Here is a 25,760-nt window from a genome sequence, read left to right on the forward strand (position 1 = left end):
GGTGCTGGGAATTGAACTCAGGACCTCTGGAAGAGCAGTCGGTGCTCTTAACCTCTGAGCCATCTCTCCAGCCCCCTTTTTTTTTTTAATATTTATTTATTTTATGTGAGTGCTCTATCTACATGTACCACCGCCCCTGCTCTTTTTTAAAATATTTATTTATTTATTATATGTGAGTGCTCTATCTGCATGTACATCTTTATGCCAGAAGACGATATCAGACCCCATTATAGATGGTTGTGAGCCACCATGTGGTTGCTGGGAATTGAACTCAGGTCCTCAGGAAGAGCAGCCAGTGCTCTTAACCACTGAGCCATTTCTCCAGCCCTGTTTTTTGTTTTTTGGATTTTTTTTTCCGAGACAGGGTTTCTCTGTGTAGTTTTGGTGCCCATTCTGGATCTCGATCTGTAGCCCAGGCTGGCCTGAACTCACAGAGATCCGCCTGGCTCTGCTGGGATTAAAGGTGTGCGCCACTACCGCCTGGCTATCCCAGGCTCTTTTTTCACTCTTTGTTTTTCTTCTTTGAGACAGGGTCCCATTCTATAGCACAGACTAGCCTGGGACCTTCTATATAGCTCAGGATGGATTTGAACTGATAATCCTCTTGCGTAGCTTCACAAATAACTGGTATGATGGGCATGTGTACCATATTCAGATTCATTTACTTGTATATGTGTGGTAGTGGGAATTGAATCCAGGGACTTCAGAATGTTTGGCACTGTACTAGTGAACCAAATCTTCAGCTGCTTTTGAGACAGGACCTTTTTAAATTGCCCAGGTCGGCCTTGATTGAATTCACTCTGTAGTTCAGTTTGGCCTTGAACTTTTAGCTTCCTGAGTATTGAGTATCACAGTCCCAGTTCTAACATTCTCAATGCACTTTATTTTTTGTTTTAAAGAGGATTTATTTTTATGTATAAGAGTAATATTTAATGCTGTGCGGTGGTGGCACACACCTTTAATTCCAGCACTCGGGAGGCAAGAGGCAGGTGGATCTCTGTGAGTTTGAGGCCAGCCTGGGCTACAGAGCGAGATCCAGGAAAGGCGCAAAGCTACACGGAGAAACCCTGTTTCGAAAAACCAAAAAAAAAAAAAAAAAAAAAAAAAAAAGAGTGAGATTTATTTTATTTATGTGCATGGGTATTTTGCCTGGATGCATGAGCATGCCTGGTGTCCATGGAGGTCAGAAGACAGTTTTGGATCCTTTGGACTGTAGTTATCAACAATTGTGAGCCTTCACAAGGGTAGTGGGAATCAAACCCAGGTCCTCCTCAAAAAACAGGTGCTCTTAACTGCTGAGCCACCTCTCCGGCCCCTCCCCTTCAAAGAACTATTATAGAAGGAACTGCCAGGTTGGCTTCCCAAACAGAGTACAGAATTATCAGGCTGTCTCACATTTACTTATACTTTTATTTATTTTTTTTTATTTTTATTTTTTTTTATACTTTTATTTTTGTTGAGGCAGGATCCCCTGGAACCCAGACTGCCCTCTAGCTTGCTATGTACCTTTGACTCCTAATCCTTCCGCCTCCACTTCATCAATAGTGGGATTACAGGCTACTTTGTTACTTTTTTCTTTTCTTTTTTGTTACATTTTATTTAGTTACTATGTGTGTGTGCGCGTGTCAGGAGACAAGAATGAGCTCCCTCTTTCCACCATGTGGGTTTCAGGGATCAAGCTCTGGTGTCAGCTTGTGGCAGGCACCTTTACTCACAGACCTATCTCATTGCCTCTCCCACTGAATTAGTTAGTTATTCATTTTGTGTGTGTTTGTGTGTGTAGGCCAGAAGACTGTCTCTGAAGTCAATTGGGAGTCAGTCCTCTCCTGCCACGATGTGAATCCCCGAGACAGACTTCATGTCACCAAGCTTGGCAGCAGATGAGCACCACCTTTCAGACCCTTGGCTTTTTTTTTTTTTTCTTTCCCCCCTTTTTCAGGATCTTACTATGCAGTCACACTGGTCTGGAATTTGAGATCCTTCAGCCTCAACTTCCTTCTGTAAGGTGGTATAACAGACTAGCATGGGGTAGCACTCTTAGCTTCAAGGTTGTTTCAAGTACACATTTAACTTTTCCCAACATCTCTTTTATAAGTCTAGGACAGACGTCCCAATGCAGAGTAAATTATGTCAATTAGCTAAAACTCAACATTAAAAACAGTTAATGTTTTCACTGTCACTGAACAGTGATAGTGCCCTTTTCCTATTCCGACACTAATCAGTTTCCTCTCCCAAAGCCACACTAATGGGTTCCTAATGGGTCTACGTCCTGGATGCATCTCTGCTGTGAAACACCCTCAGGCATTTCACTTCGCTCCAAAACCGCCAATGCGCACCTGCCATTAAGGCAAGCCTCAGGCCCCACTCGCTTCCGTTCTGGTTTTGATCTCATTAAGGTCTTTTAACAGTCAGGGCTGTCCCTCTGGCCTAATCCCCACTCTTTGATCCTGAATTGCATACATCAGAAAGATTCCCTCATAGCTGTGCTTCCTTCCAGCAATTTCTTGGGGACCATACTCAAATGCTACCAAGTCAAAGTCATCTTTTTTTTTACATTGTCTGGCTTTCCTACAGACTGTGGTTTACACCCTTTAAAGACTCCCATCACACAATTTCCCATGGGAGTGGTTTATGAAAGACCTTTTGTTTTGCTACTTTTATTTTTTTTAAGATTTATTTTTTTATTCAAGTATATGTGTGCGTGCTTGTGTGTGTGTGTGTGTGTGTGTGTGTGTGTGTGTGTCTTCTACTTCTGTGTAGCTGCCCACGGGCGCCAGAGGGGAACATCAGATCCTCTGGTGCTGTAGTTACAGGCAGTTATAAGATATCTGACTTAGGAATCTGGGTCCTCTGGGAGGGCAAAAGTACTCTACCCTGAGGTGTCTTTCCACCCCTTGCTCGGAGACAAGGTCTTATCAATGTGGAGGGGCCCCAAAACAGCTTGACCACACAGCAGCCATGATAAGCTTAGGGGCCTAGATACAGCTTCTGTGACAGGCTTACTGGCAGGCAACACCTAGATCCAGGAAAACCCATCTTAAGCTGATACCACCCAGGGATCCACCCAGGGATGAGGAAATACCTGACATCCCAAACATTCCAACCATTAGATAAGGTGGCCAAATGTTTTTGAGTCTAGCACACACCTATTTTCGTCAGCCAATCAGGATCCTAGAGCCTAGAAATCCCCTCATCTCAACCTCTTCTATGGTTAAAATCCCCACCCCACCTAAGCTCTCTGCTCTCACCTCTGCATAGGACAGAGAGAGACCAAGCTCAGAGCTTGAAGAGGATAAAGGCTCTTTGCTTTTACATACGGGTGGTCTTTTGGGGTGTCCCTGAGATCTGGGCATAACAATCAACAGTACAAGAGAGACATAGCCCCAAAACACGATGCCTGAGGAGTTCCCTTTCTCTCTGGGAAACTCCACTGATGTAAGCTGGATCCTATACATAGGGAACAATTTCAAGACAAGTCAGAGTGAATCAAAGTTAACGAACTTACAAGGTTTCACACACAGGGGCTGATGAGATGGCTCCGTGGGTAACAGGGAACCCAAGGATAGCTCCACACTCCTGTTAGGCAGCTCATAACTGTAACTACGTCTAGGCCCTAGAATCTAGGGGATACAATGCCCTCTAACCTTGGAGGGTACCTGCATGCAGGTGGAGCACATAAACTTATGCAGGGGCGCACACACTTACACATAAAATAAATATATCTTTTTTAAAAGATCTGTATTATAACAGATTGTAGGAAAGTAAGGGAATTGGGTGTTTTTTTTGTTTTTTTTTGTTTTTTGAGGGCTGCTAGGAACCAAGGGCCTGCACATGCTTGCCTATGGTTCTCCAACTGAGCCCCGCCTACGCCCATCCCCAAGAATTGTCTTATTTTCCTTATTGTTCAAGACAGGATTTGCTTGAGAAGTGGAGACTCACCAGCTTCCCTGTGCTGATGGAGGCCTACTTTTTCCTCCAGAAGATCTGAGCTTCTGAACCTGTGCAGAAGCCATTGGAGAAAGGTTTTCAGGACACACAATCTTTGTTCCAGGGAAAAACTAAAATGCCCAGACCTCATCCCTTCCTCAGTTGCTGTCAACCCTCCGGCTGCCACTCTCCTTGACGTGGAGGGCTGACAGAATTCTGGCCACTAGGTTGCTTAAAGACAACTTTGATTTTTTGAGACAGGGTCTAATTCTGACTATTTATTTATTGCCAGGTGTGGTGGTTTACACTTTTAATCTCAGCACTCCGGAGGCAGAGGCAGATTGGATCTGGGTTCGAGACCAGCCTGGTGTATATATAGGGACTTCCAGGGCAGCCAGGATTACAAGAGACCCTGTCTCAAACAGGCAAGTTTCACTGTCGTATGACTATAAAGTGAACTCATGCCACAGTGCCTGTGTCGGGAACAAAGGACAATTTTAAGGAGCCAATTCTTTTCTTCCACCTTTACATGGGTTCAGGAGATCAAACCTAGTCTTCACGCTTGCATGGCAAGCACTACCCACAGAGCCATCTCGCCGGCCCTTGTTTGAGACAATTGTTAATGGCTGGACCACACCGGACATTCCAGATCCCAACGTGTCTGTGCACCTGGTTACAGCGGCTGCCGAGGCAGTAGATGCAATCTCGCATTTGGGCGGTCTTGCTGAAAGCGGAATGGCACCGCGTGGAACAAGAAGAGCTAGTGGCGGGCTTCTCGCACTCAGATTTAGCACCAGGATAACCCCACAGACCAGGACGGAGCGAGTGCCTGAGGGGCCGAGGGCCGGCCTGTCGTCAGACCTCTGGACGTCGTCGCAGAGCTGCGGGCGTTCTTCCCGAAGAAGCCGCGCGCACTCGGGTGGATGCGGCCCCCGCCTCGGCGCGGCCAGCCCTCTTCCGTCCGACCCAGCTCCGGGAGGTGGGGGTGGGGCTGGGGTGGGGACCGCTCGTGGGGGCGGGGAGAAGAGGCGGAAGCTGACGGCGGCACCGGGCGCGCGCACGTGCGTGCTTACGTGCCGGCGTGGGCGCGGCCCACAGCACGCCGTGCGCTAGGCGGATGTCCGGGCCGGCTGGGCCGGGGCGGCGGACGAGATGGCGGAAGGCCGAGGCAGCCGTGAGCGACCGGATGTGGAGACCCAGAAGACGGAGCTCGGAGCCTTGATGGGGACCACGCTCCAACGTGGGGCGCAGTGGTGAGCGTCCGGGCTGCCCTTCCACCGCGCAGAGACTCGGGCCGGGTCGCTGGCCCTCAGGCCGGGCCCCTTTCCTCAGCTTTGGGTAGAGGCTGGCCGGGGGCGGTGCCTGGAGTCTCTGAAAGAGTGTAGCTTGACAGCCGCCGCTCATGAAAGAAACCCCGAGATCAGCTGGGGCCCAGCGCTGACAGGTCTGGGCTGTGTCTTGGCCCATTCGTACTCCCAAGGGTCTTGGGCCGGCGGGGACAGGGGATGTAGAATGTGGGAAAAGGGGAGTGCTCGGGTCGCCGGGGGCGGGGAGAGGGGAGAGCACTTAACTCCCGAAGACTTGGGCACTTGATGGTGACCTTGGGGGAAGGTGTCCATCCATACCTTACAGACCTCGGTTCCTTAACAATTAAAACCAGGGTAGCAATTTGTGGCTTATGGCGCTCAGGGGGTTGAGAGAAGATCAGATGTAGACACTTTGTAACTTGTAAAGTACGGAACAGATTCAAGGCCAGAAGCTGAATGAATGTCTCCGGACCCAGATTGTCAGATGTCAGGAACAATTGTGGCAGTAGTTAGTTCTAGGAGTGGGAGAGGAGCAGAACTTGAATCCCGGAGGAGCAAAATAGATTGAAAGTTCCAAGATTTTGCCAGGCACGGTGGCAAATGCTTTACTGTTTTGCAGGGGCAGAGGCTGGAGGATTGCTGCAGTTTGCACAGTGAGCATGACCTCTCAAAAAAAAAAAAAAAATGCCCAGGATTTAGAAGAGCAGATTCAATAGATTGTTTACTAGGAGGGATAGTACTCAGCAGTAGTGGAGAAATGCCCCTGGTGTTACTGTGTAGGAGTCAAAAACACTAGTAGGTTTTCCACTGATTGTGACCACTCTGAGGATTATAGAAGACATATAAATTGTGTGTATGTGGGGAGGATGCCTTTCAGCTATAGTTATACAGTGTTTAGATTGAGCTAGTGAAAAGCCAGACAAATAGAGGTACTTTAGAAATTATTCTGCAAGGGATGGCACATTTAAGAATACTCAGATTGGTGTGGAAGTACATACTTGTAATCTTAGCACTAGAGAGGTGTACTGCTGTCAAGTTTCAGGGCCAGCCTGAGTGACGTAGTAAGGCTCTGCCTAAAATAAATAAATAAACAAATAAATGAAGGGGTTGTCGAGAATGTACTTAATAACTTAGTAAGCATAGTTTTACTTCTAGAAAGAGTCCATATTAAATGATTGCTCTTTGGCTGGAGAGATAGCTCAGCAGTTAAGAACTCATATTGTTCTTGGAGAGGACCTGGGTTTGAATCCCAGCACCCATGCTGGGTGGCTCCCGGCTGTCTATAACTCAAGTTCTAGGATATCTGGCTCTCCTGGCCTCCGTGGGCACCTGTATCATGCACAGACACAAGTGCATAATTCAAAGTAAAATCCTAACTAGGCGTAGTAGCATACAGCTTTAATCTCAGCTTTTGGGAGGCAGAGGCAGGTGAATCTCTATGAGTTCAAGACTTTCTGGGGCTACATACTGAGACCCAATCTCAAAAATTAAATTTAAAAATCTTTCAGAAATTGTTTGAGACACTGTGTGGCCCTTGCTGGTTTGGAACTTGAAATGTATGCCAGGCTGGCCTCAAACTTGTAGTCAGGCTTCTACTGCCTCCTGTGTGATGGCATTCTAGATGAGTGATCCCACACCTGGCTTTATGTTGGATAAGTGTGATTGGGTGTATGTGTGGCACACCCTGTGCACGCAGGTGCCTGTGCAGACTGGAAGAGGGTGATGGACTCCCTGGAGCTAGAGGTGTGCACTCCCAGACATGGGTGCTGGGAGCCAAGCTTGAGTCCTTTGGCAGAGCACCGAGCTCTCTTAACCTCTAAGTTCTCTCTCTCTCTCTTTCTTTTTCTTTTCTTTTCTTTTTTTTTTTTTTTTTTTTTTTTTTTTTTGAGACAGGGTTTCTCTGTGTAGTTTTGGTACCTGTCCTGGATCTCACTCTGTAGACCAGGCTGGCCTCCAACTCACAGAGATCCACCTGCCTCTGCCTCCCGAGTGATGGGATTAAAGGCGTACGCCACCGCTGTCCAGCCTAAATTATCTTTCTAGTACTTTGTTTTTTTCAGACAGGGTCTCATTATGTAGCCTTAGTTGGGGTCTGGAATTCACTATGTAAACCAAATTGGCCTGGAACTTGTAGAGATCCAAAAGCCTCAGACCTAAAGGTGTACACCACCATGCCTTGCTTTGTTTTGTTTTTTACAGATATGGTCTCTTGTAGATAAGTGACCTCAAACTTACTATGCAGTGGAGACAGACATTTCTGCCTTCCCCTTTCAAATGCGGGAATCACAGATATGGACTACCACAGCTAGTTCCCTTTACTTATTCTTTTAGCAATCATTTCTTTAAGTGACTATCTGGCCTAGACTAGGCCTTTTCTGCTATATGGGACTGACCTCTGGTCCTGATGTTAAGAGTGTGATTTTTAGCCAGGTGGTGGTGGCTCATGTCTTTAATCCCAGCACTCAGCACTCAGGAGGCAGAGGCAGGTTTGATCTCTGATTTCAAGGCTAGCCTGGTCTTTAGAGGAAGTTCTGGGACAGTCAGGACTATACAAAGAAACCCTGTCTCAAAAAAAAAAAAAAAAAAAAAAAAGTGTGATTTTAGTGGGAATTACCTTGGTGAAAAGACCATAAAAAGTTAAGAGTACTGTCCTTTGTCAGCCCACAGGCGGAAAAGCAAGGCTGACAGAAGGATGCTCCTTCAGGAGGAAGCAGCACTGAAAAGTTAAGAGTAGGCGTCCAGAGAACAAAATTAAAGGAGAGATGCAGAAACAGAGAACTTTGGATTTTATATGAAACTGTTTTGTTTCTCTCTAGGTATCTTATTGACAGCCGGTGGTTCAAGCAGTGGAAGAAGTATGTGGGCTTTGATAGCTGGGATATGTACAATGTGGGTGAACATAATCTGTTTCCTGGACCCATTGACAACTCTGGACTCTTTTCAGGTGCAGTATCCTAATTTTGGTGTGTATCTATACTGTGGACACTGTGAATTTATAATTCTCATAATGTGAAGAGATGGAAATGCTTGTTTACATCTGTAGTAGAAGTCTTTGCAGAGTCTTACAGAGAAGTACTTTTTCCCTAAATAACTACTTCTGACAATAGAGCACGCTTTATGTCTCACTGTTGCGTTGCTGTGACGGACACCATGACCAAGGCAGCTTATAAAAGGAGTCATTTAACTCGGGGCTTGCTTACAGTTTCAAAGGGTTAGTCCAGCATCATCATGGTGGGTAGTACGGCAGCAGGCAGGTAGGCATGGTGCTGCAGAAGTAGCTGAGAGCTTTACATCCTGATCAGATGTGGGCTTTTGAAACCTCAGAGCCACTCTTCAGTGACACATCTCCTCCAGCAAGGCCACACCTCCTAATCCTTCCCAAATAGTGCTACTATCCAGGGACCAAAGATTCAAACATCTGAGCCTATAGGGTCCATTCTCATTCAACTGCCATACTTTGTAACATTTAAACTTTTTTTTTTTTACATTTTTGTTTTATTTTTATTGTATGTGTGCACACATGCATGATATGTATGTGTAGGTGAGACACAGTGTATACTAAGGCCAGAGGACAGCTTTATGCAGTTGGGTTTTTAGGCAAGCAAAGCTAAAGATATCTTGCTTGCCCACTTGGTAATGTTTTGCTTTTATCTTTATTTATTTATGTATTTATTTATTTTAATTAATCAGTTTATTAATTTTTGAGACAAGGTTTCTCTGTGTAGTAGTCCTGGCTGTCCTGGAATACTCTTTGTAGACCAGGCTGGCCTTGAAATCACAGAGATGCACCTGCCTCTGCTCCCGAGTGCTGGGATTAAAGGCCTGTGCCACAACTGTCTTGCTTATTTTTATTTTTAATTGTGTGTATGCATGTGTACTTGTGAATGAATCTATGCATGTGAGTGCAGTGCCTGAGGACCCCAGAAGGGAGTTTTGGATCCCCTGGAACTGAAGTTAGAGTAGGTCGTAAGCTGCCCAACAATGGTGCTTGGACTAGAGTTGAGTCCTCTGCAAGAGCAGTAAGTGTTCTTAGCCACTGCACTATCTCTCCATCTCCTTAATCATCTTTTCCTTTTTTAGATTTTGGACTTGTATGTAAATTGAAAGAATAAAAATCATTTTAAATTGCACCTGCAATCCAAAAGTTGGGAACCACGCCTCCCACCTTTTTCTTTGAATGCTCTGGATCACATTCAGTATGCTAAGCAAGTAATATCCAGTAATTGGTTTGAGTGTTGTTGGTTTTTGTTTGTTTTTGAGACAGGTTCTCTCTATATCCTGGAATTCACTATGTAGACCAAGCTAGCCTTGAATTCACAGATCTGCCTGCCTCTGTCTCCTGATTACTGGGATTAAAGGTGTGTGTCACCACGCTAAGCTGTATCCACAGATTCTTGGTATTTGTGAAGTAGATCAAATTGTAGGTATATTAAAGGTCATCAAGCATCTCTGTACTGTTTTTGTCATAGAAATAGTGTAAAGAGAGGTGGAAGGTCAGTAGAGTTGTGACCTCTGACGTCATCATATCCTATTAAGTGTTGTAGCAAAAGTGATGCATGGTTTATTTCTGTGACTGCATGGAGGTGGCATGGTTAGCTTTTCCAGATGATCTCTCACCTGTGTCCAGAATCTTCAGAAGACAGGCAGGCAGGTAGGTAGCTATGATAACTTACACATATATCTAATATCAACCTGGTTTTGTTCTTTGTATCTTTACATTTGTGTGTGTGTGTGTGTGTGTGTGTGTGTGTGTGTGTTGGTTATGGAAGTTGGTTCTTTCCTCCTACTATGTGGGTTCAAGGGACTGACTCATGTCCTCAGGCTTGGCAGCAAATACCCATATCTGTGGAGCCGTCTCCGGCTCCCTGGATTTTTGCTGTTCAGTTTGCTGAGGCGGTGGCTCACTGGGTAGCTCTGGCTGGCCTTGCACTGAGTTAGGCCTCCTGCCATTGCCTCCTTTGTGCTGGGTTTGCAGGAGTGTGCCACTATAAATATACTCTTATTTTTGTTTTACAGATAGGGCTTTGCTATGTTCATTGCTGGGCTCAAACTTGCTATGTAGCCTAAGCTGGCCTCAAAAATCACTGCTTTCCTGCCTTAGCCTCCGAAGTACTGGAATTACAGTCTTGTGCCATTGAGTCTGGCTTTCAGATTTTTAATTTGCTTTGTATTTTTTAGGTTAAAGTTTTGTGTGCGTGTGAGGCAGGTCGGGTGAGTGCATGGCATAGTGCAGTGTGGAGGTTAGGTACAGCTTGTCAGGCTCCGTGGCAGTGTCGTTCCCTGTGAGCTGTCTCACCAGCCCTTTGCTGTTCAAGAGGGAGCTCATGGATCTGAGGTTGGCTCAGATTTGTGATCTTCTTTGTCTGAAGTGACAGGATTGCAGGTGTGTTCCACCATCTCGGGTGGTTTGTTTTCAATTTTAGATACGGGCTCACTATGTAGATCAGGTTGGTCCTGCTTCTGCCTCCTCAGTGCTGAGATTAAAGCCATGCTCTATGCTCTACTATACCTGGCCTAGTTTTTTTGTTCTGATTTTTTTTGTTTTTTTTTTTTCTTTTTCAAAACAAGGCTTCTCTGTGTAGCCCTGGCTGTCCTGAAACTCACTCTGTAGACCTTTCTGGCCTCGAACTCATAGAGATCTGCCTTTCACGTGCTAGGATTAAAGGCGTGCACCACCACTGCCAGGCCTTTTGTTTTTGTTTTTTTAATATACTTTATTTTTATATGCATTTGTGTTTTTGCCATGGGTGTCGGGGTCCCCTGAAACTGGAGTTACAGACAGGTGTGAGCTGCCATGTGGGTGCTGGGAATTGAACTCAGGTCCTCTGGTAGAAGAGTCAGCACTCTTATCCCCTGAGCCATCTCTCCAGCCCTTTTTTTGTGGGTTTTTGTTTGTTTGTAGTTTTTGTTTGTCTTGGTTTTTTTGTTTTTGTTTTTGTTTTTTTTTTTTTTTTTTGGTTTTTGTTTTTGGAGACAGGGTTTCTCTGTGTGTATTCCTGGTTGTCCTGGAACTTGATCTGTAGACCAAGCTGGCCTTGAACCTCAGAGATCTACCTGCCTCTGCCTTCCAAGTCCTGGGATTAAAGGCATGCGCCACCACTGTGTAGTTCAGGCTGGCCTTAATCTAGCAATGTATCTGAGGATGATGACCTTGAACTCATGTACTTCTTGAATCTACCTCCCAAATGCTCAGAAAGAGAATTCTATTTATTTACTTGTTTATTTTGAGGCAGGGTCTTAATATATAACTTAGCTACATAGCAATTATGTAGCCCAGTCTGTCTCAGAACTACCTATGTACCCCAAGTAAATCTTGAAGTTACAGTCCTGATCCTGAGTTCTGCGATTACAGATGTGCACCATAACACCTAGCTGAAAGGAAATTATTTGTTTTCTTGTTTGTTATTTCACAGCAGTGGTCTGTGGTCCCTCCCATCCCTTCCCCCTCCTTTTTTTTCTGCCATGCTGGGAACTGAACTGAGGGCTCGGCATGATTGCTTGGTAAGAACACACCCCCAACCCTCAGGGCCTCATTATTTGCCGTCTCAGCAGATGTTTCATGTGTAGATGTCTGAGTTCAAGCACTATTGATAGGATTATTATTGTAAGTATTCATAATTAACCATTTTATTGTTCTTTTTCTTCTTTTTTTGTTTTGTTTTGTGGTTTTTGTTTATTTGTTTTTGAGATTACTTTTTCTAATTATAGGAGAGAGATAAGTGCCTCAAAAATGTGACTAAGACTGGGCAGTGGTGGCGCACGCCTCTAATCCTAGCACTGGGAGGGCAGAGCCAGGAGGATCTCTGAGTTCGAGGCCAGCCTGGGCTACAGAAGGAGTTCCAGGACAGGCACCAAAACTACACAGAGAAACCTTGTCTTGAAAAAAGCAAAACAAAACAAAAAATGTGACTAAGGATAATGAATGGCCAGGGACAGAATTTTGGATTATTGTGCTTTCTCCTGTGGAGTCTTTTCTCATGAAAAGTCCCTAAGAATCTTGTAAAAATTAAAAATTCTGGGGAAAAGAAAGAAAAATGAGATCTCTGCTAATTTCCTTTTCAGATCCTGAAAGTCAGACCTTGAAGGAACACTTAATTGATGAGCTGGACTATGTGTTGGTCCCAACCGAAGCCTGGAATAAATTGCTAAATTGGTACGGCTGTGTGGAAGGCCAGCAGCCCATTGTCAGAAAAGTGAGTACCTGAGTTCTTCCACCGGCTAGTGTGTCCGTAAGTTCTCCGAGTGCGCTGACTTCTGTTGATTTCTTGAGAACATAAGTGTAGTTAAGTGATTGAAAGCAAGTATTGAGAGTTTGTTTGTTTGTTTGTTTGTTTGTTTGTTTGAGAGAGACAAGGTTTTTCTGCATAGCCCTTGCTGTCCTGGAACTTGTTCTGTAGACCAGACTGTCCTCAAACTCAGAGATTCTCCTGCCTTTTCTTCCCAAGTGCTAGGATTAAAACCTTAACCACCGGGGCTGGAGAGATGGCTCAGAGGTTAAGAACACTGACTGCTTTTCCAGAGGTCCTGAGTTCAATTCCCAGCAACCACATGGTGGCTCACAACCATCTGTAGTGAGATCTGGCTCCCTCTTCTGGCCTGCAGGCATACATGCAGGCAGAACACTGCATACACAATAAATAAATCTTTAAAAAAAAAAAAAAAAAAACCTTAACCACCATGTCTTGAGACTTTGTTTTTGTTTCCTGAGAGAGGATCTCTGTGTAGCCCAGGCTGGCCTTTTTTTACTGGTCATCTCCTCCCTCAAATCCTTGAGTGCTGGAATTCTGACCTGAGAGACTATTTCTAGGTTGTTTCTAGTTCTCTTTAGGAAATAAAATGGTTGTGAGTAACTCAGGATGTTACTAAGTGGTCTCCAAATACCAGAGCTGCCTGGTAGTTCAGGATGTCCGTAGTGTTTAGAGCACGTTATGGGATATTATTCAGTTGGGCCCTGTGGACATGAACTAATGAGTATTGCTGCTCTCCCTTTCTCCCCACATATGCTAATAACTGTTCTAGCACTGAGCTATATCTCCAGCCCTCTTTTTTTTCTTTGAGACAGAGTCTTACTAAGTTACCAAGCTAACGTGAACTCACTTGTAGCTCAGGTAGGCCTTGAACTGGGACAGTTGAGTGTTTTCTTTGAGCCTCCTGGGTGTTGAGATCACAAATGTGAGCCACCATGCTCACCTAATGACTTTGGTGTGTTTTGTCTTTGTTTGGATATTTTTTGTCTGTTTTTTTGAGACAGGGTTTCTCTGTGTAGCCCTGGCTGTCCTGGAACTCTCTGTAGACCAGGCTGGCCTGGGAACTCAGAGATCCTCCTGCTTCTGCCTCCTGAGTGCTGGGATTAAAGGCTGCACTGATGCCACCCTGCTTTTTTCCTCCCCTTCTAAGGTTTTACGTCTATTTTATAGCCCTTTACTTTGACAAACCCTACAAGGGCCAAAACAAGAATTTTTTTCTTCAAAGTTGACCTTCTGAGACCTGCCTATAGGGCTTGGTGTTTATCCACACAGATCTCTGGTTCCATGAAGATGTACTTGGTTCTTCATTATGGGGGGCGGGGGGGGGGGGGGGAGGATTGTAACTCCTGGGATATATGCTGATGAATTAAATTTTTATTTTATTTATTTATTTATTTTTCTAAAGATTTATTTATTTATGTGTACAGTGTTCTGCCTGCATGCCTGCAGGCCAGAAGAGGGCACCAGATCTCATTACAGATGGTTGTGAGCCACCATGTGGTTGCTAGGAATTGAACTCAGGACCTCTGAAAGAGCAGCCGGGGCTCTTAACCTGTGAGCTATCTCTCCAGCCCTTTTATCATATAAATTTTTTTTTTGAGACAGGGTTTCTCTGTGTAGCTTTGGAACCTTTCCTGGAACACACTCTGCAGACCAGGCTGGCCTCGAACTCACAGAGATCCACCTGCCTCTGCCTCCTGAGTGCGGGGGATTAAAGGTGTGCGCCACCACCGCCTAGCTCTTTATTTTTTTATTTTTTTGGTTTTTTGAGACAGAGTTTCTCTGTATAGTTGTTTGTTTGTTTTTTTGTTTTGTTTTGTTTTTTTTTTTTTTTTTTTTTTTTTTGGTGCCTGTCCTGGATCTTGCTCTGTAGACCAGGCTGGCCTTGAACTCACAGAGATCCATCTGCCTCTGCCTCTGAGTGCTGGGATTAAAGGCATGTGCCACCACCTCCTGACAGGAAACTTTTTTTTGAGAGGTTTTAGTCTTTTGCTGCCACTGCTGCTGAGGCATGTCGCTTCCAAGACTGCCCAGGTGTCATTCACAGCTCATTCACCCTTACCTCTTGTTTACAGGTTGTGGAGCATGGCTTGTTTGTCAAGCACTGCAAAGTGGAGGTGTATTTGCTGGAATTGAAGCTCTGTGAGAACAGTGACCCCACCAATGTACTAAGTTGCCATTTTAGCAAAGCAGACACCATTGGTAAGCAGCTGGCCAGGGTTCTGGCTGTCTTTTGAGAGAACACAGGGTACTGTAATTGATGGGAGGGAAGCTGGGGTGCTCTCTCAAGGCTTGTTACCCAACTGGGGTTGTCAGTCCTGACTTGGAAGTCTTTTCCAGAGGAATTGTTGTGAAGAACCAGACCTGGAAACTGTTCTGTAGAACAGGACTTGGGCCACCAGAGTAGCTCAAGCAGGCTTGAACTTGAACTCAGTATATAGCCATGGATAACATTGTATTCCTGCCAGGCAGTGGTGGCACATGCCTTTAATCCCAACACTCAGGAGGCAGAGGCAGAGGCAGAGGCGGAGGTGGATCTCTGTGAGTTCGAGGCCAGCCTGGGCTACAGACTGAGTTCCAGGAAAGGTGCAAAGCTACACAGAGAAACCCTGTCTCAAAAAACCAAAAAAACAAAACAAAAAAAAAAACAAAACCAAAAACCCATTGTATTCCTGATCCTCCTGTCTCCATTTCCTGAAGTGCTGGTTTATATGATTCTAGGGATTGTATTTATGGTACATGTATGCTAGGCAATCATTCTACCTGCTGAGCCACATCACCAACCCAAACCCTTATGTTTTTAGAGACAGAAAACTATATGTATACAGTAAAAACGTTACATACAGTAGTCCTGAATCTGAGCTATGTTGTTTAAGGCACTGTATTGGTCTGATACTGCATGGTCTGGTCGCGTGTGTAAAGCAGAGTATGCCTATTGTGTGTTGAGAAGTATGGCTGCAGTGATGTGGCACCAGAAGCACCTCAGACTCTTTACCTGTTTGATTTTCTTTCCCTTGAGAGAGGGGCTTATGTAAACTAAGCTGGTCTCAACTTCTCTGACCCAGTCTAGCCTTGAGCTCCTGATCCTCCTGCCTCCACTGCCTAAGTGGTCACTATACTCAGCTAGCTCTGGGTGTTAGATTCTGAGTTCATTTTGGTTGTTGCATGTTCAGAAACCTTTTATCATTGCCACTTATATGTTTTTTTCTGAGTGTGTGTGTGTGTGTGTGTGTGTGTGTGTGTGTGTGTGTGTGTTTGTGTTGAGACAAAGTCTCTCTATTATGTAGCTCTGGCTGTCCTGGAACTCATTATGTAAACCAGGCTGGCCTCAAACTCAGAGATTCATCTGCCTCTCCCTCATGAGTTTTGGAGTTAAACGTGTGCACACCACACCCAGCTTATTGTCACCCCCCCACCCCCCCCCCACCCCCCACCCCCCCCCCCCCCCACCCCCCGCCCCATTCCCCACACATTCAGTTCCATGATCTCACATGGTTTTAACACTGTGCTGTGTAATGCCAAGCCTGGTTCTTACTCATTTGTCTTCTAGAAAGGAGGAAGGACTATAGAGGCAGAGCAGCTCAAAAGGAGCTCACCAAAAGTCTCAGCTGGGATCTAGAGGGTAGCTCAGTGACAGTTACTTGTATGAGGACCTTGTACAACCTCACAGAACTTCAGAACCCAAAATAAAAGTAAACAACAAAAAAATGTTGGAGAGATGGCTCAGTGGTTCAGAGCAACCAGAGCACTGGTTGCTCTTCTAGAGGTTCTGAGTTCAATTCCCAGCAACCACTTGGTGGCTCACAACCATCTTATAATGAGATAATGAGATCTGGTGCCCTCTTCTGGCATGCATGCATACATGAATACATAATAAACAAACACAGGTAAATAAATAAAAATAAACGAAAAATAAAACAATCTCTACTACTTGAGCTGAGCATAGTAGCTAACACTTGTAAGTAATCCCAGCACTTCGAATGCAGAGACATGAGGATTTGCCCAGAGTTTGAGGCCAGGGTGGTCTACTGTGAGACCCTGTTTCAAAGAAAGAAAACAAGGCTAAGGAGATGGCTTTATGGGTGAGTGCCTGCCGTGTAGGCATGAGGACCTGAGTTCACCTCCCTAGCACCTACATAAGAAAACCAGGGCCGGGCGGTGGTAGCGCACGCCTTTAATCCCGGCACTTGGGAGGCAGAGGCAGGCGGATCTCTGTGAGTTCAAGCCCAGCCTGGTCTACAGAGTGAGACTCAGGACAGGCACAAAACTACACAGAGAAACCCTGTCTCGAAAAACCAAAAAAGAAGGAAAAAAAGAAAACCAGGTGTGGTCTGTCCTTTTAACCTCAGCACTGGGGGAGGTGAGACAAGCAGGCAGATCCCTGAAGCTCATTGGTCAGCTACTCCAGGTAAATCAATACAGGAGACCCTGTCTCAAAAAATAAAAGATGGAAAGTGATGGAAAGATACCTAAGACGGCCTCTGGTCCCCACACGCACACCCTCCATACCCACACTAATCAGTACATAAACCACACACGGAAAACAACAGTGACCGGAGAGATGGCTCGGCAATTAAGAGTACTGATGCTCTTCCAGAGGACCAGGGTTCGGTTTCCAACATCTTAGTGTTTAGTTCTTGTGACACCATGACCAAGGCAATCATAAAGAAAGCATTTAATTGGGGCTTGCATACAGTTTTAGAGGGTTAGTCCATGGCCATCATGGCAGAAAACAGACAAGCATGGTGCTGGAACAGTAGCTGAGCTTTACCTTCTGATCCGAAGCGGGAGAGAGTGAGCGAAAGAGAGCACAGCGCTGGGCCTAGCATGGGCTTTTGAAACCTCCAGAGGTCCACCTTCTCCAACAAGGCCATGCTTCCTAATTCTTTCCAAATAGTTCACGAACTGGTGGCGAGCATTCAAACATGAGAGCCGAGGGGCCACACTCATTCTAACCACCGGAGCTCTTTAATTATTAATTCCATAGATCCACACCATCCTCTGGTCTCTTGAGGGTCCTAGACACACATGACGTACATACATGCAGGCAAAAAAAAAAATCCATACACATAAAAGTTTATTAGTTAAAAAAACAACTCCCACATTCTCGGGGAAAAAATGGCAGGTCGTGTTTTGTGGGTTTTGTGTGGTTTTGGTAGAGTGGGCCTCAATCTCAGGACCTTTTATTAACACTGAGCAGACACTCTACCCCTGAGCCACATCCAGAGTCTACTTTAACTAAACTCCCCTTTGTTTGAGGTGGAGTCTTGCTGTGTGGCCTAGATGGCCTCAAACTCATGATCCTTCTGCGTCAGCGTCTCCATTGCTAAATTACAGGTGATGTCACCATACCTGGCTGAGAGCCCTTTTTTTTTTCATAAAAATTTTAATTAAAATTTGATTATATCCCTTCCCTTCCCTCTCCTTCCTCCAGCCCCTCCTGTATTCCCTTCCTCAAATCTCTCCTGTGCCTCCCCCCCTAAAATTGGTGGCCAAATGAACTCAGAAGGCCTCATTTTTTGTTTGTGCATCTAACAATAATGATCATAGAGCTAGCTGTTTTTCTTTTTGGGGATAAGGGGGTTATTTCAAGACAGGGTCTCTCTGTGTTGTTCTTGCTGTCCTGGAATTAGCTCTTTAAACCAGGCTGGCCACCTGGGCAGTGGTGGCGCACACCTTTAACCCCAGCACTCAGGAGTCAGAGGCAGGTGGATCTCAGTGAGTTCGAGGCCAGCCTGGTCTACAAAGTGAGTTCTAGGATAGACAGAACTATTACACAGAGAAACCCTGTCTCAAAAAACCAACCAACCAAACAAACAAACAAACAAAAAACCCAGGCTGGCCTTGAACTCAGAGATCTGCCTGCTCCTACCTCCCAAGTGCTGAGTGAAAGGTGTACACCACTACCGTCCAGCTTTTTCTTTTCTTTCTTTCTTTCTTTCTTTTTCTTTTTTCTATCGATTGATATGATAAACTGGTATTTTATTTATTTATTTTAATTTTATAATTAATTTAATTTTACATATCAGCCACGGATTCCCCTGCCCTCCCCGCACCCCCCCCCCCCCAATCCAGCTTTTTCTTGTCTTGTTTGTTTGGTTTTTTGAGACAGGATTTCTGTGTGTAGCCCTGGCTGTCCTGGAACTCCCTCTATAGACCAGGCTGGCCTCAAACCCAGAGATTCTTCTGTCTTTGCCTCCCAAGTGCTGGTATGAAAGGTGTGCGCCACCACCGTCCAGCTGTTAGTTCCTAACTTTCTGTGTTGCCTTTCTTTCATCCTTTCTCCTCTTCCTTGTCTTTTTTCTGTTGTTTTGTTTTTGAATCGGTTTTCATACTAAAGCTCAGGTTGACCTAAAACTTTCTAGTAGCTTTGAACTTGTTGGAGCCTTCCACCTCAGTCTCCTGAGTGTTGGGATTATAGGCGTGAGCCGCTACACCTGAGGTCTATGTTACTGTGCTCTGTAAAGACCTGCATTATCAGAGAAGCATAGTGAGCTGCTGCTTACAAGGAGGGCTCTGAAAGATGATTGGCCTTAGGAGCACAAACAAGTTAAGGTCTGTGAACATATTTGCTCCAGGTCTTCCATTAACGTTTGAGAAGGAAGCAGGGTGAAGATTGGTTTGCCTTGGCTGTCTTTATCTCTGGAGACAGCCCTGAATGATGTTTTTGCCTATTCCTAGCAACCATCGAGAAGGAAATGAGGAAGCTGTTCAATATCCCTGCAGAGCGTGAAACTCGGCTTTGGAACAAATACATGAGCAACACCTATGAGCAGTTGAGCAAGCTAGACAACACTATCCAGGATGCTGGGCTGTACCAGGGTCAGGTAGGAGGGCCCAGGCCATGCCCAGACAGGCAGCTCTGACCAGGGTGTGTGTCAACAAGTCTTCTGGCAATAAGCATGTCCAAAGTGGGTGTGTTGCACTATGTTCATTTGGTTTCCCCTTTTGCTTAGGTGCTAGTAATTGAGCCCCAAAATGAAGATGGCACATGGCCCAGGCAGACCCTGCAGTCAAAGTAAGTGTACCTTCTCTCCCCTGTGTCTGGGCTCACAGGGTCAGAGAAAGGGGAAGACGGAGAGGGTTGTTCTGAATTAGATGGAAACAGCAGTTTCTCATCCAGATTGCATAGTGTTTGAAGTGCCAGTCCTTGGTAAGTAGCTTGCTTGATATAGTGTAAGAGATGTAAGGACGGGAGGTGGGGGGGAGTGGAAGGTCAGAGCTGATATGGCTACTTTCCAAGTGACTTTGTGTTTGTTAAGCTCCTTTACTTCTCTACTTGTAGTTTAGAGGCTCTGAGAAAGGAAGAGGAGGGTTAGGATGAGGTCTTGTATGACTTAAGGATGATGTCTTGCTCCCACTTACCTTGTCTCTGTGGCCTGTTCAGCTACTAAAAGTGGATTCCAAGCACAGTTCCGTCAGAAGCTAGTCCTGTGACTTGTGGAATTGTGCACACCCTTAGAAGGTTGCACAAAGAAGTGATAGCTCTTCTCTGTGATGTCGTGCAGGGAAATAACATTACTATTTCCTTATCTGATGACACAAAGAGATCCAGGTGTTGTGACATATGCCTGTAATCTCAGCCTATGAGAACATTTGGTGGAGGTGGAGGGAGGAGGAGGAGGAAGGAGTTCAAGGTCATCCTGGGGTACATAGTGAATTCTAGGCTAACCTGGTCTACGAGACTGTGAGATTGTGTCTACAAAAACAGATGAACAAAAGAATCCTGTGGCTGTGGTGATGGATCAGCAAGGAAACTGCCTGTCATGCACACATGAAGAGCAGAGCTCTCCTTCCCAGATCCCTGTGTGGGGTGGGTGTTGAGCCTGCCATAATCCTCGTGCACAGGAGATGGAGACAGGCAGTCTCTGGAGCAAGCTGACTAGCCAGACTAGACAACATGGTGAGCTCTGGGTTCAGTGAGAGACCTTGCCTCAGTATGTAAGGTGAAGAGCAATCAAGGAAGACACCTAACGTCAACCTCAGCCTCGACACGTATGAATGCACATATGTACGTTTCCCACACGTACATGCCATATATGCATATGCAAAAGAAAAGCTGAAAATCGAACCCTGTTGCCACAAAGTGCCAGTCTCCTGTCACAAGAGCCATGAATATGTTCTGCAGATGTGATTATAATAATGTTGAAATGGGGAGACTCTTCAGGTGGACCCAGTGTAACCACAAAGTGCCAGTCTCCTGTCACAAGAACTATGAATATGTTTTGCAGGTGTGATTATAATAATGTTGAAATGGGGAGACTCTTCAGGTGGACCCAGTGTAACCACAAGGCTCCCTGTAAGTGAAAGGGAGGCTGGAGAGTCAGAGTGGTGTGAGATCAGAAGCAGAGGAAAAGCCTGAAATAGGAGAAAAGCTCTACAAGAACCTAAAATCTCTACAGAGGACTATAACTTGGACACCTTGACTAAACTCAGAACTCCTTTAGACTTTTTTTTCATTCATTCATTTATTCATTCATTCATTCATTCATTTTGGTTTTTTGAGACAGGGTTTCTCTGTGTAACAGTACTGGCTGTTCTGGAACTCGCTCTGTAGACCAGGCTGGCCTCGAACTCACAGAGATCCGCCTGCCTCTGCCTCCCGAGTACTGGGATTAAAGGCTTGCACCACCACTCCCGGCTTAATTATGTATTTTATGTGTATGGGCATTTTGCTTGTATGTCTGTCTGTATATTATGTATGTGCCTGGTGCCAGTGGATGCTAGAAGAGGAAGTTGGACTCCCTGGGACTGGAGTTACAGGTGGTTGTGATCACCATATGGATGCTGGGAACCTGGGTCCTTTGCAAAAGCAACAAGCACTCTTAATCCTCTCTCTGGGCCATCTCTCCAGCCCCTCCTTTAGACTTTTAACTTTCAGTAATTTCATGATAATACACATTTGTGTTGTCTTGAAAGCCCTTGAGTTTGTAGAAATTTGTGACAGCCACAGAAGGGAAACAAACAGAAAAGTTCAGACTAGACAACTCCCTTCATAACCAAAAGTGCTACAGGACATAGGGAAGCTGACCCCTAAACTCAGCCTCTGGGTCAACTCCTGTGGGGTCCACTTGAAGAACTGTATCTTTAGGTTGCGACCTTAGGAAGGGTGAGAACCACTGCTCTAGGGAAACCCTCCGGGTGGTTGGCTTGCAGCCTGTGAAGTACAGTTGGTAACTCCGAGCAGAGGCAGGTGACTCTCCTGGCCTTTAGGCTGCTTCACTTATACCTCCTTTGCTTCTCCCTATTCTTCCCCCTCTGCAGCCTAAGAATTTCCATGAAGGGAGATAGGGAAGAGCAGAGCGCTTTAAGATTCCCTGAAGGTTAGAGTCTCTTACTAAGGTGTGGTTGGTCTAGAGTAAGCATAGAATGGTATTCCTGAGGCACTTTCTCTTTCTTGATCTCCAGGGCAGTGTCATGTAATGTTGTACATGAGGGTACAGCCATAAAGTAGACAGTGTGTTGGGTCAGGAAATGAGATCAGTAAGAAAAGCACATATGCTCACTGATTTATAAGCAATATAGGCAAAACTCAGGGAGAAATTATCAAGTCCTAGGGTTTGGGGTGGGTCAGATTTAACCTGCTGAACTATCACACTGGCCCTTAAGGGCACAAGGGGAGAAAGTATGTGTGTGTCTGCCAAATGTATAAATGCAGGCACACATGTGTCAGAGCATGCTTGTGGAAGTCAGAGATCAATTTCAGATATCAGCCTTGCCTTCCACCTACTTCGAGACAGGGATCTCTTGTTGTTTGCTGCTGCCTACTCCAACGTAGTTAATCTGAGCCTGGCTTCCGGCAGTTCTCTATTTCCACTCTTAATTCCTGGTAGTGTGAAGATAGGGTTTTGTAGTCTAAGTAACTGAGAATGGAGACTGCTTCCCCCCACTCCCTTTCTTTCTGTGTAGAACAGACTGGCCTCAAGCTCATACTCCTACCTCAGCTTTCTGAGTTCTGGGGTCCAGGTATGAGCCGAGAAGCACACCTAAGGATGGTTGTTTATTGAGAAGAAACCTAAGGCATTGAATGGGGCCTGGACTTTGCAACAAGTCAGTGGTGGTGTTTTTGCTTCTCTCTCAGATCAAGCACTGCACCTAGCAGGAACTTTACTACCTCTCCAAAACCATCTGCAAGTCCTTATTCCTCGGTGTCTGCCTCTCTCATTGCAAATGGTGATAGCACTAACACCTCTGGGATGCACAGCTCCGGTGTCAGCAGGGGGTAAGAACAGGCCCTTTTACTTTGCTTTTTTACCCCTACGAGTGTCTGGAATGCTCTTCTGCTGCTGCAGAGATAAACCTTGTGGGATTAGAGCTTCCTGGGAGAACATGCTGCATGTGCTTTTTCACTCCATTTCCTACCTGCAGGAAAGCATGCCTCCTAGTTCTGACTTTTGTTACTTGTCCTTTTGCCTCTAGTCCTTTTTCTCCAGTCTAAGCTAGGATAATCTTGAGGGCAGGGTGGCTGGTGTCGGGAGATCACAACATTTGGGAAGGGATGGGCTGGTCACATGGCAGCTGTAAAGAGGACAGTTGTCAGTTCTGGCAGAACCCTCTTTCTCCTCTTAGCAGTGTGTTCCTTTCTCCATACATGTTAGCATACGCCTCAAAGCATAGGCAGGGTGGGAGAGAGTGAGACAAGAAAGAGTGTGTGAACACTCAGGTCCGTTCAAGGCTCATGTGGCCTAGTGGATGGTGGCACATGTAAGCCCTTGATCTTGGTACTCAAAATAGTCTTTCCTGAAATCATCTGATAGCCTCTTAGAATGATATAAAATTAGTCATCAAAATCTAAAAGAAAATTCAAATGGCATTTCTCCCTGTACTTACTGTCTGCTAGCATGTCAAGTAAATGTGGAGGACCAGAGGAGGTAGAGAGCATTTCCATTATGAGACTACAACCAGGCACAAGTTGTAGAGGCCCAAGCAGAGCTCCAAAAGTCATCCTAAGCATATGTACAGCACTTGCTTTTATTGCTGATGCGGATTGTGTTTTTCAGTGGATCTGGCTTCTCTGCTTCGTATAATTGCCAGGAGCCCCCATCGCCTCATACACAGCCTGGCCTCTGTGGACTTGGAAACCTGGGGAACACCTGCTTCATGAACTCTGCTTTGCAGGTAGAGGGGAAAGTTGCCAACTAAATAAAACTGAAGGTGGGAGTTTGTTAAGTGAAGAATGGGTCTTCTCTTAGGTCACACCCGAATTCACCTCCTTTTAGAAGTCTGCCAGGATACCTCCTACCAGCTAGTTCAGAATGGCTTCATCAGTGTTTGTAGTTCTAACACTGTTGTTTGCTTAGTTGTTTGGTGTTATGTTTTTGAGACATGGATTTTTATCTTCTCTCAAAAGAAAAAGGAGAAAAAGACTAGGGATATAACCCAATGATAGAGGTCTTGCCTAGCATTCTCAGTGCTGGGTTAAATCCCTAGCAATGCTACCACACAAACAAACAAAACCCAGTGTTAGCACAGTGCTTTATGACTGTAATTCCAGGACCTCAGGAAGATAGCAAGTTCAAGGCCTAGGCTAGAGAGGGAGGTCTTATCTCAAAATCTATCTTTATTCCTTCATCAAGCATTTATTGGGTAGATACTATGTAATAGGATTGTGATAGACATGGGATGCAAGGGATTAAGAGTCCAACTGTAGCCGAGCGACAGTGGTGCATACCTTTGATCCCAACACTCGGGAGGCAGAGCCAGGCAGATCTCTGTGAGTTTTGAGGCCAGCCAGGGCTACAGAGTGAGATCCAGGACAAGCACCAAAACTACACAGAGACACCCTGTCTCTCCGAAAAACAGCAACAACAAAACAAAACAATTGCAAGTTCAGGATTTCTAAGGGCACTCTCAACTTTGATAATTTGCTAGAAGGACTTGGGGATTTACTTAAAGCTATCATAGTTGTTTCATGATGATGGTTTATTTTGAGGAAAGGATATAGATTAAAGTTAGCCAAGGAAAAAAGCAAACAGAATGTCCAGAGGGGCGGGTTCCAAATGCAGAGCTCTGTCTGGGTCTCTATACCTGCAATCTAAGTGCTTGGAAGGCTGTGGCAGGAGGATTGATGAGATTGAAATCAGCCTGGTCTAAGAATGTTTCAAACAAAAAGAACTTGGCTTGTCTTTTCTGTCTTCTCGCTGTCTGGAAGAGTTGTAAGCTCTGATTTTGTCCTGTTTCAGTGCCTGAGCAATACCGCTCCGCTGACTGAGTACTTTCTCAAAGATGAGTATGAAGCCGAGATCAACAGAGACAACCCTCTGGGAATGAAAGGGGAGATTGCAGAGGCCTATGCGGAGCTCATCAAGCAGATGTGGTCTGGAAGGGACACTCATGTGGCACCTCGAATGTTCAAAGTAGGTTGAGATGTATTACCCTTTTTCCTCAAAAGAAAAGATTGTTTTTACGTTATGTGTGTGTGTGTGTGCATACTCTGATGCGCTCCTGTACACGTATGTGCACCATAACACAAGTGTAGAAGTTAGAGGACAACTTACAGGAGTTGGTTCTCTCTACCATGTAGATCCTGGGATCAAACTCAGATAGTCAGGCTTGGTGGCAAGCATCTTGATTTGCTGAATCTGCCTGTTCGATTCCCTTGTCTTTTTTTTTTTTTTTTTTTAAAGTTTTTCAAGACAGGGTTTCTCTCTGTAGCCTTGACTGTGCTGGAATTTGCTCTGTAGACCAGGCTAGCTTCAAACTTACAGAGATCATCATACATTCAAAAACAAAAAACAACTGGGCGGTGGTGGCATACACCTTTAATCCCAGCGTTTAGGAGGCAGAGGCAGGCGGATCTTTCAGTAGAGGTCAGCCTGCTCTACAGAGTGAGTTCCAGGACAGCCAGGACCATACAGAGAAACCCTGTCTCAAAAACACAACAAACAAACCAAAAAGTAGAATCTAAGACTGGAAGTTCATGTCATTAGACTCTTCTTTTCTGTCATTCAGAGCTGTGGGTTTTTTATGTTGTTGTTGTTGTTTTGGTTTTTTGTTTTGTTTTTGAGACAGGGTTTCTCTGTGTAGTTTTGGTACTTCGAACTTAACAGAGATCTGCCTGGCTCTGCCTCCTAAGTGCTGGGATTAAAGGCTTGTGCCACCACTGCCCAGCCAGAGCTGTGGTTTTTATTTGCTTTGTTAGCTTTGGATTTTTTTCAATTTTTTTAAGACAGGGATGGGGAGGCATGGGTGAGTCTCACTGTGTAGCCCTGGCTATCTTGGAACTCATTATACCAACTAGGATGTCCGCAAACTCATAATTCAGCTACCTTTAACTCCC

At 45.3% G+C, this 25,760-nt stretch overlaps 1 protein-coding gene across 2 annotated transcripts in view; it reads left to right on the forward strand.

Moving 5' to 3' along the window:
- The first annotated feature begins 4,999 nt into the window (after positions 1–4,999).
- Usp4 (ubiquitin specific peptidase 4) overlaps positions 5,000–25,760 on the forward strand; it is a 37,765-nt gene continuing 17,004 nt past the window's right edge. The window contains exons 1-9 of one of the 2 annotated variants that reach the window (XM_059268651.1): positions 5,000–5,180; positions 8,051–8,178; positions 12,297–12,427; positions 14,557–14,683; positions 19,163–19,308; positions 19,438–19,499; positions 22,563–22,703; positions 23,482–23,599; positions 24,664–24,837. In XM_059268651.1, the coding sequence (XP_059124634.1) occupies positions 5,080–5,180; positions 8,051–8,178; positions 12,297–12,427; positions 14,557–14,683; positions 19,163–19,308; positions 19,438–19,499; positions 22,563–22,703; positions 23,482–23,599; positions 24,664–24,837 (1,128 nt within the window). In that variant the 5' untranslated portion in view covers positions 5,000–5,079. The remainder of the gene's footprint in view (positions 5,181–8,050; positions 8,179–12,296; positions 12,428–14,556; positions 14,684–19,162; positions 19,309–19,437; positions 19,500–22,562; positions 22,704–23,481; positions 23,600–24,663; positions 24,838–25,760) is intronic. The other variant, XM_059268652.1, reaches the window with a different exon arrangement.

Source organism: Peromyscus eremicus, chromosome 7 (genome assembly GCF_949786415.1).
Source record: "Peromyscus eremicus chromosome 7, PerEre_H2_v1, whole genome shotgun sequence".
NCBI lineage: Eukaryota > Metazoa > Chordata > Mammalia > Rodentia > Cricetidae > Peromyscus > Peromyscus eremicus.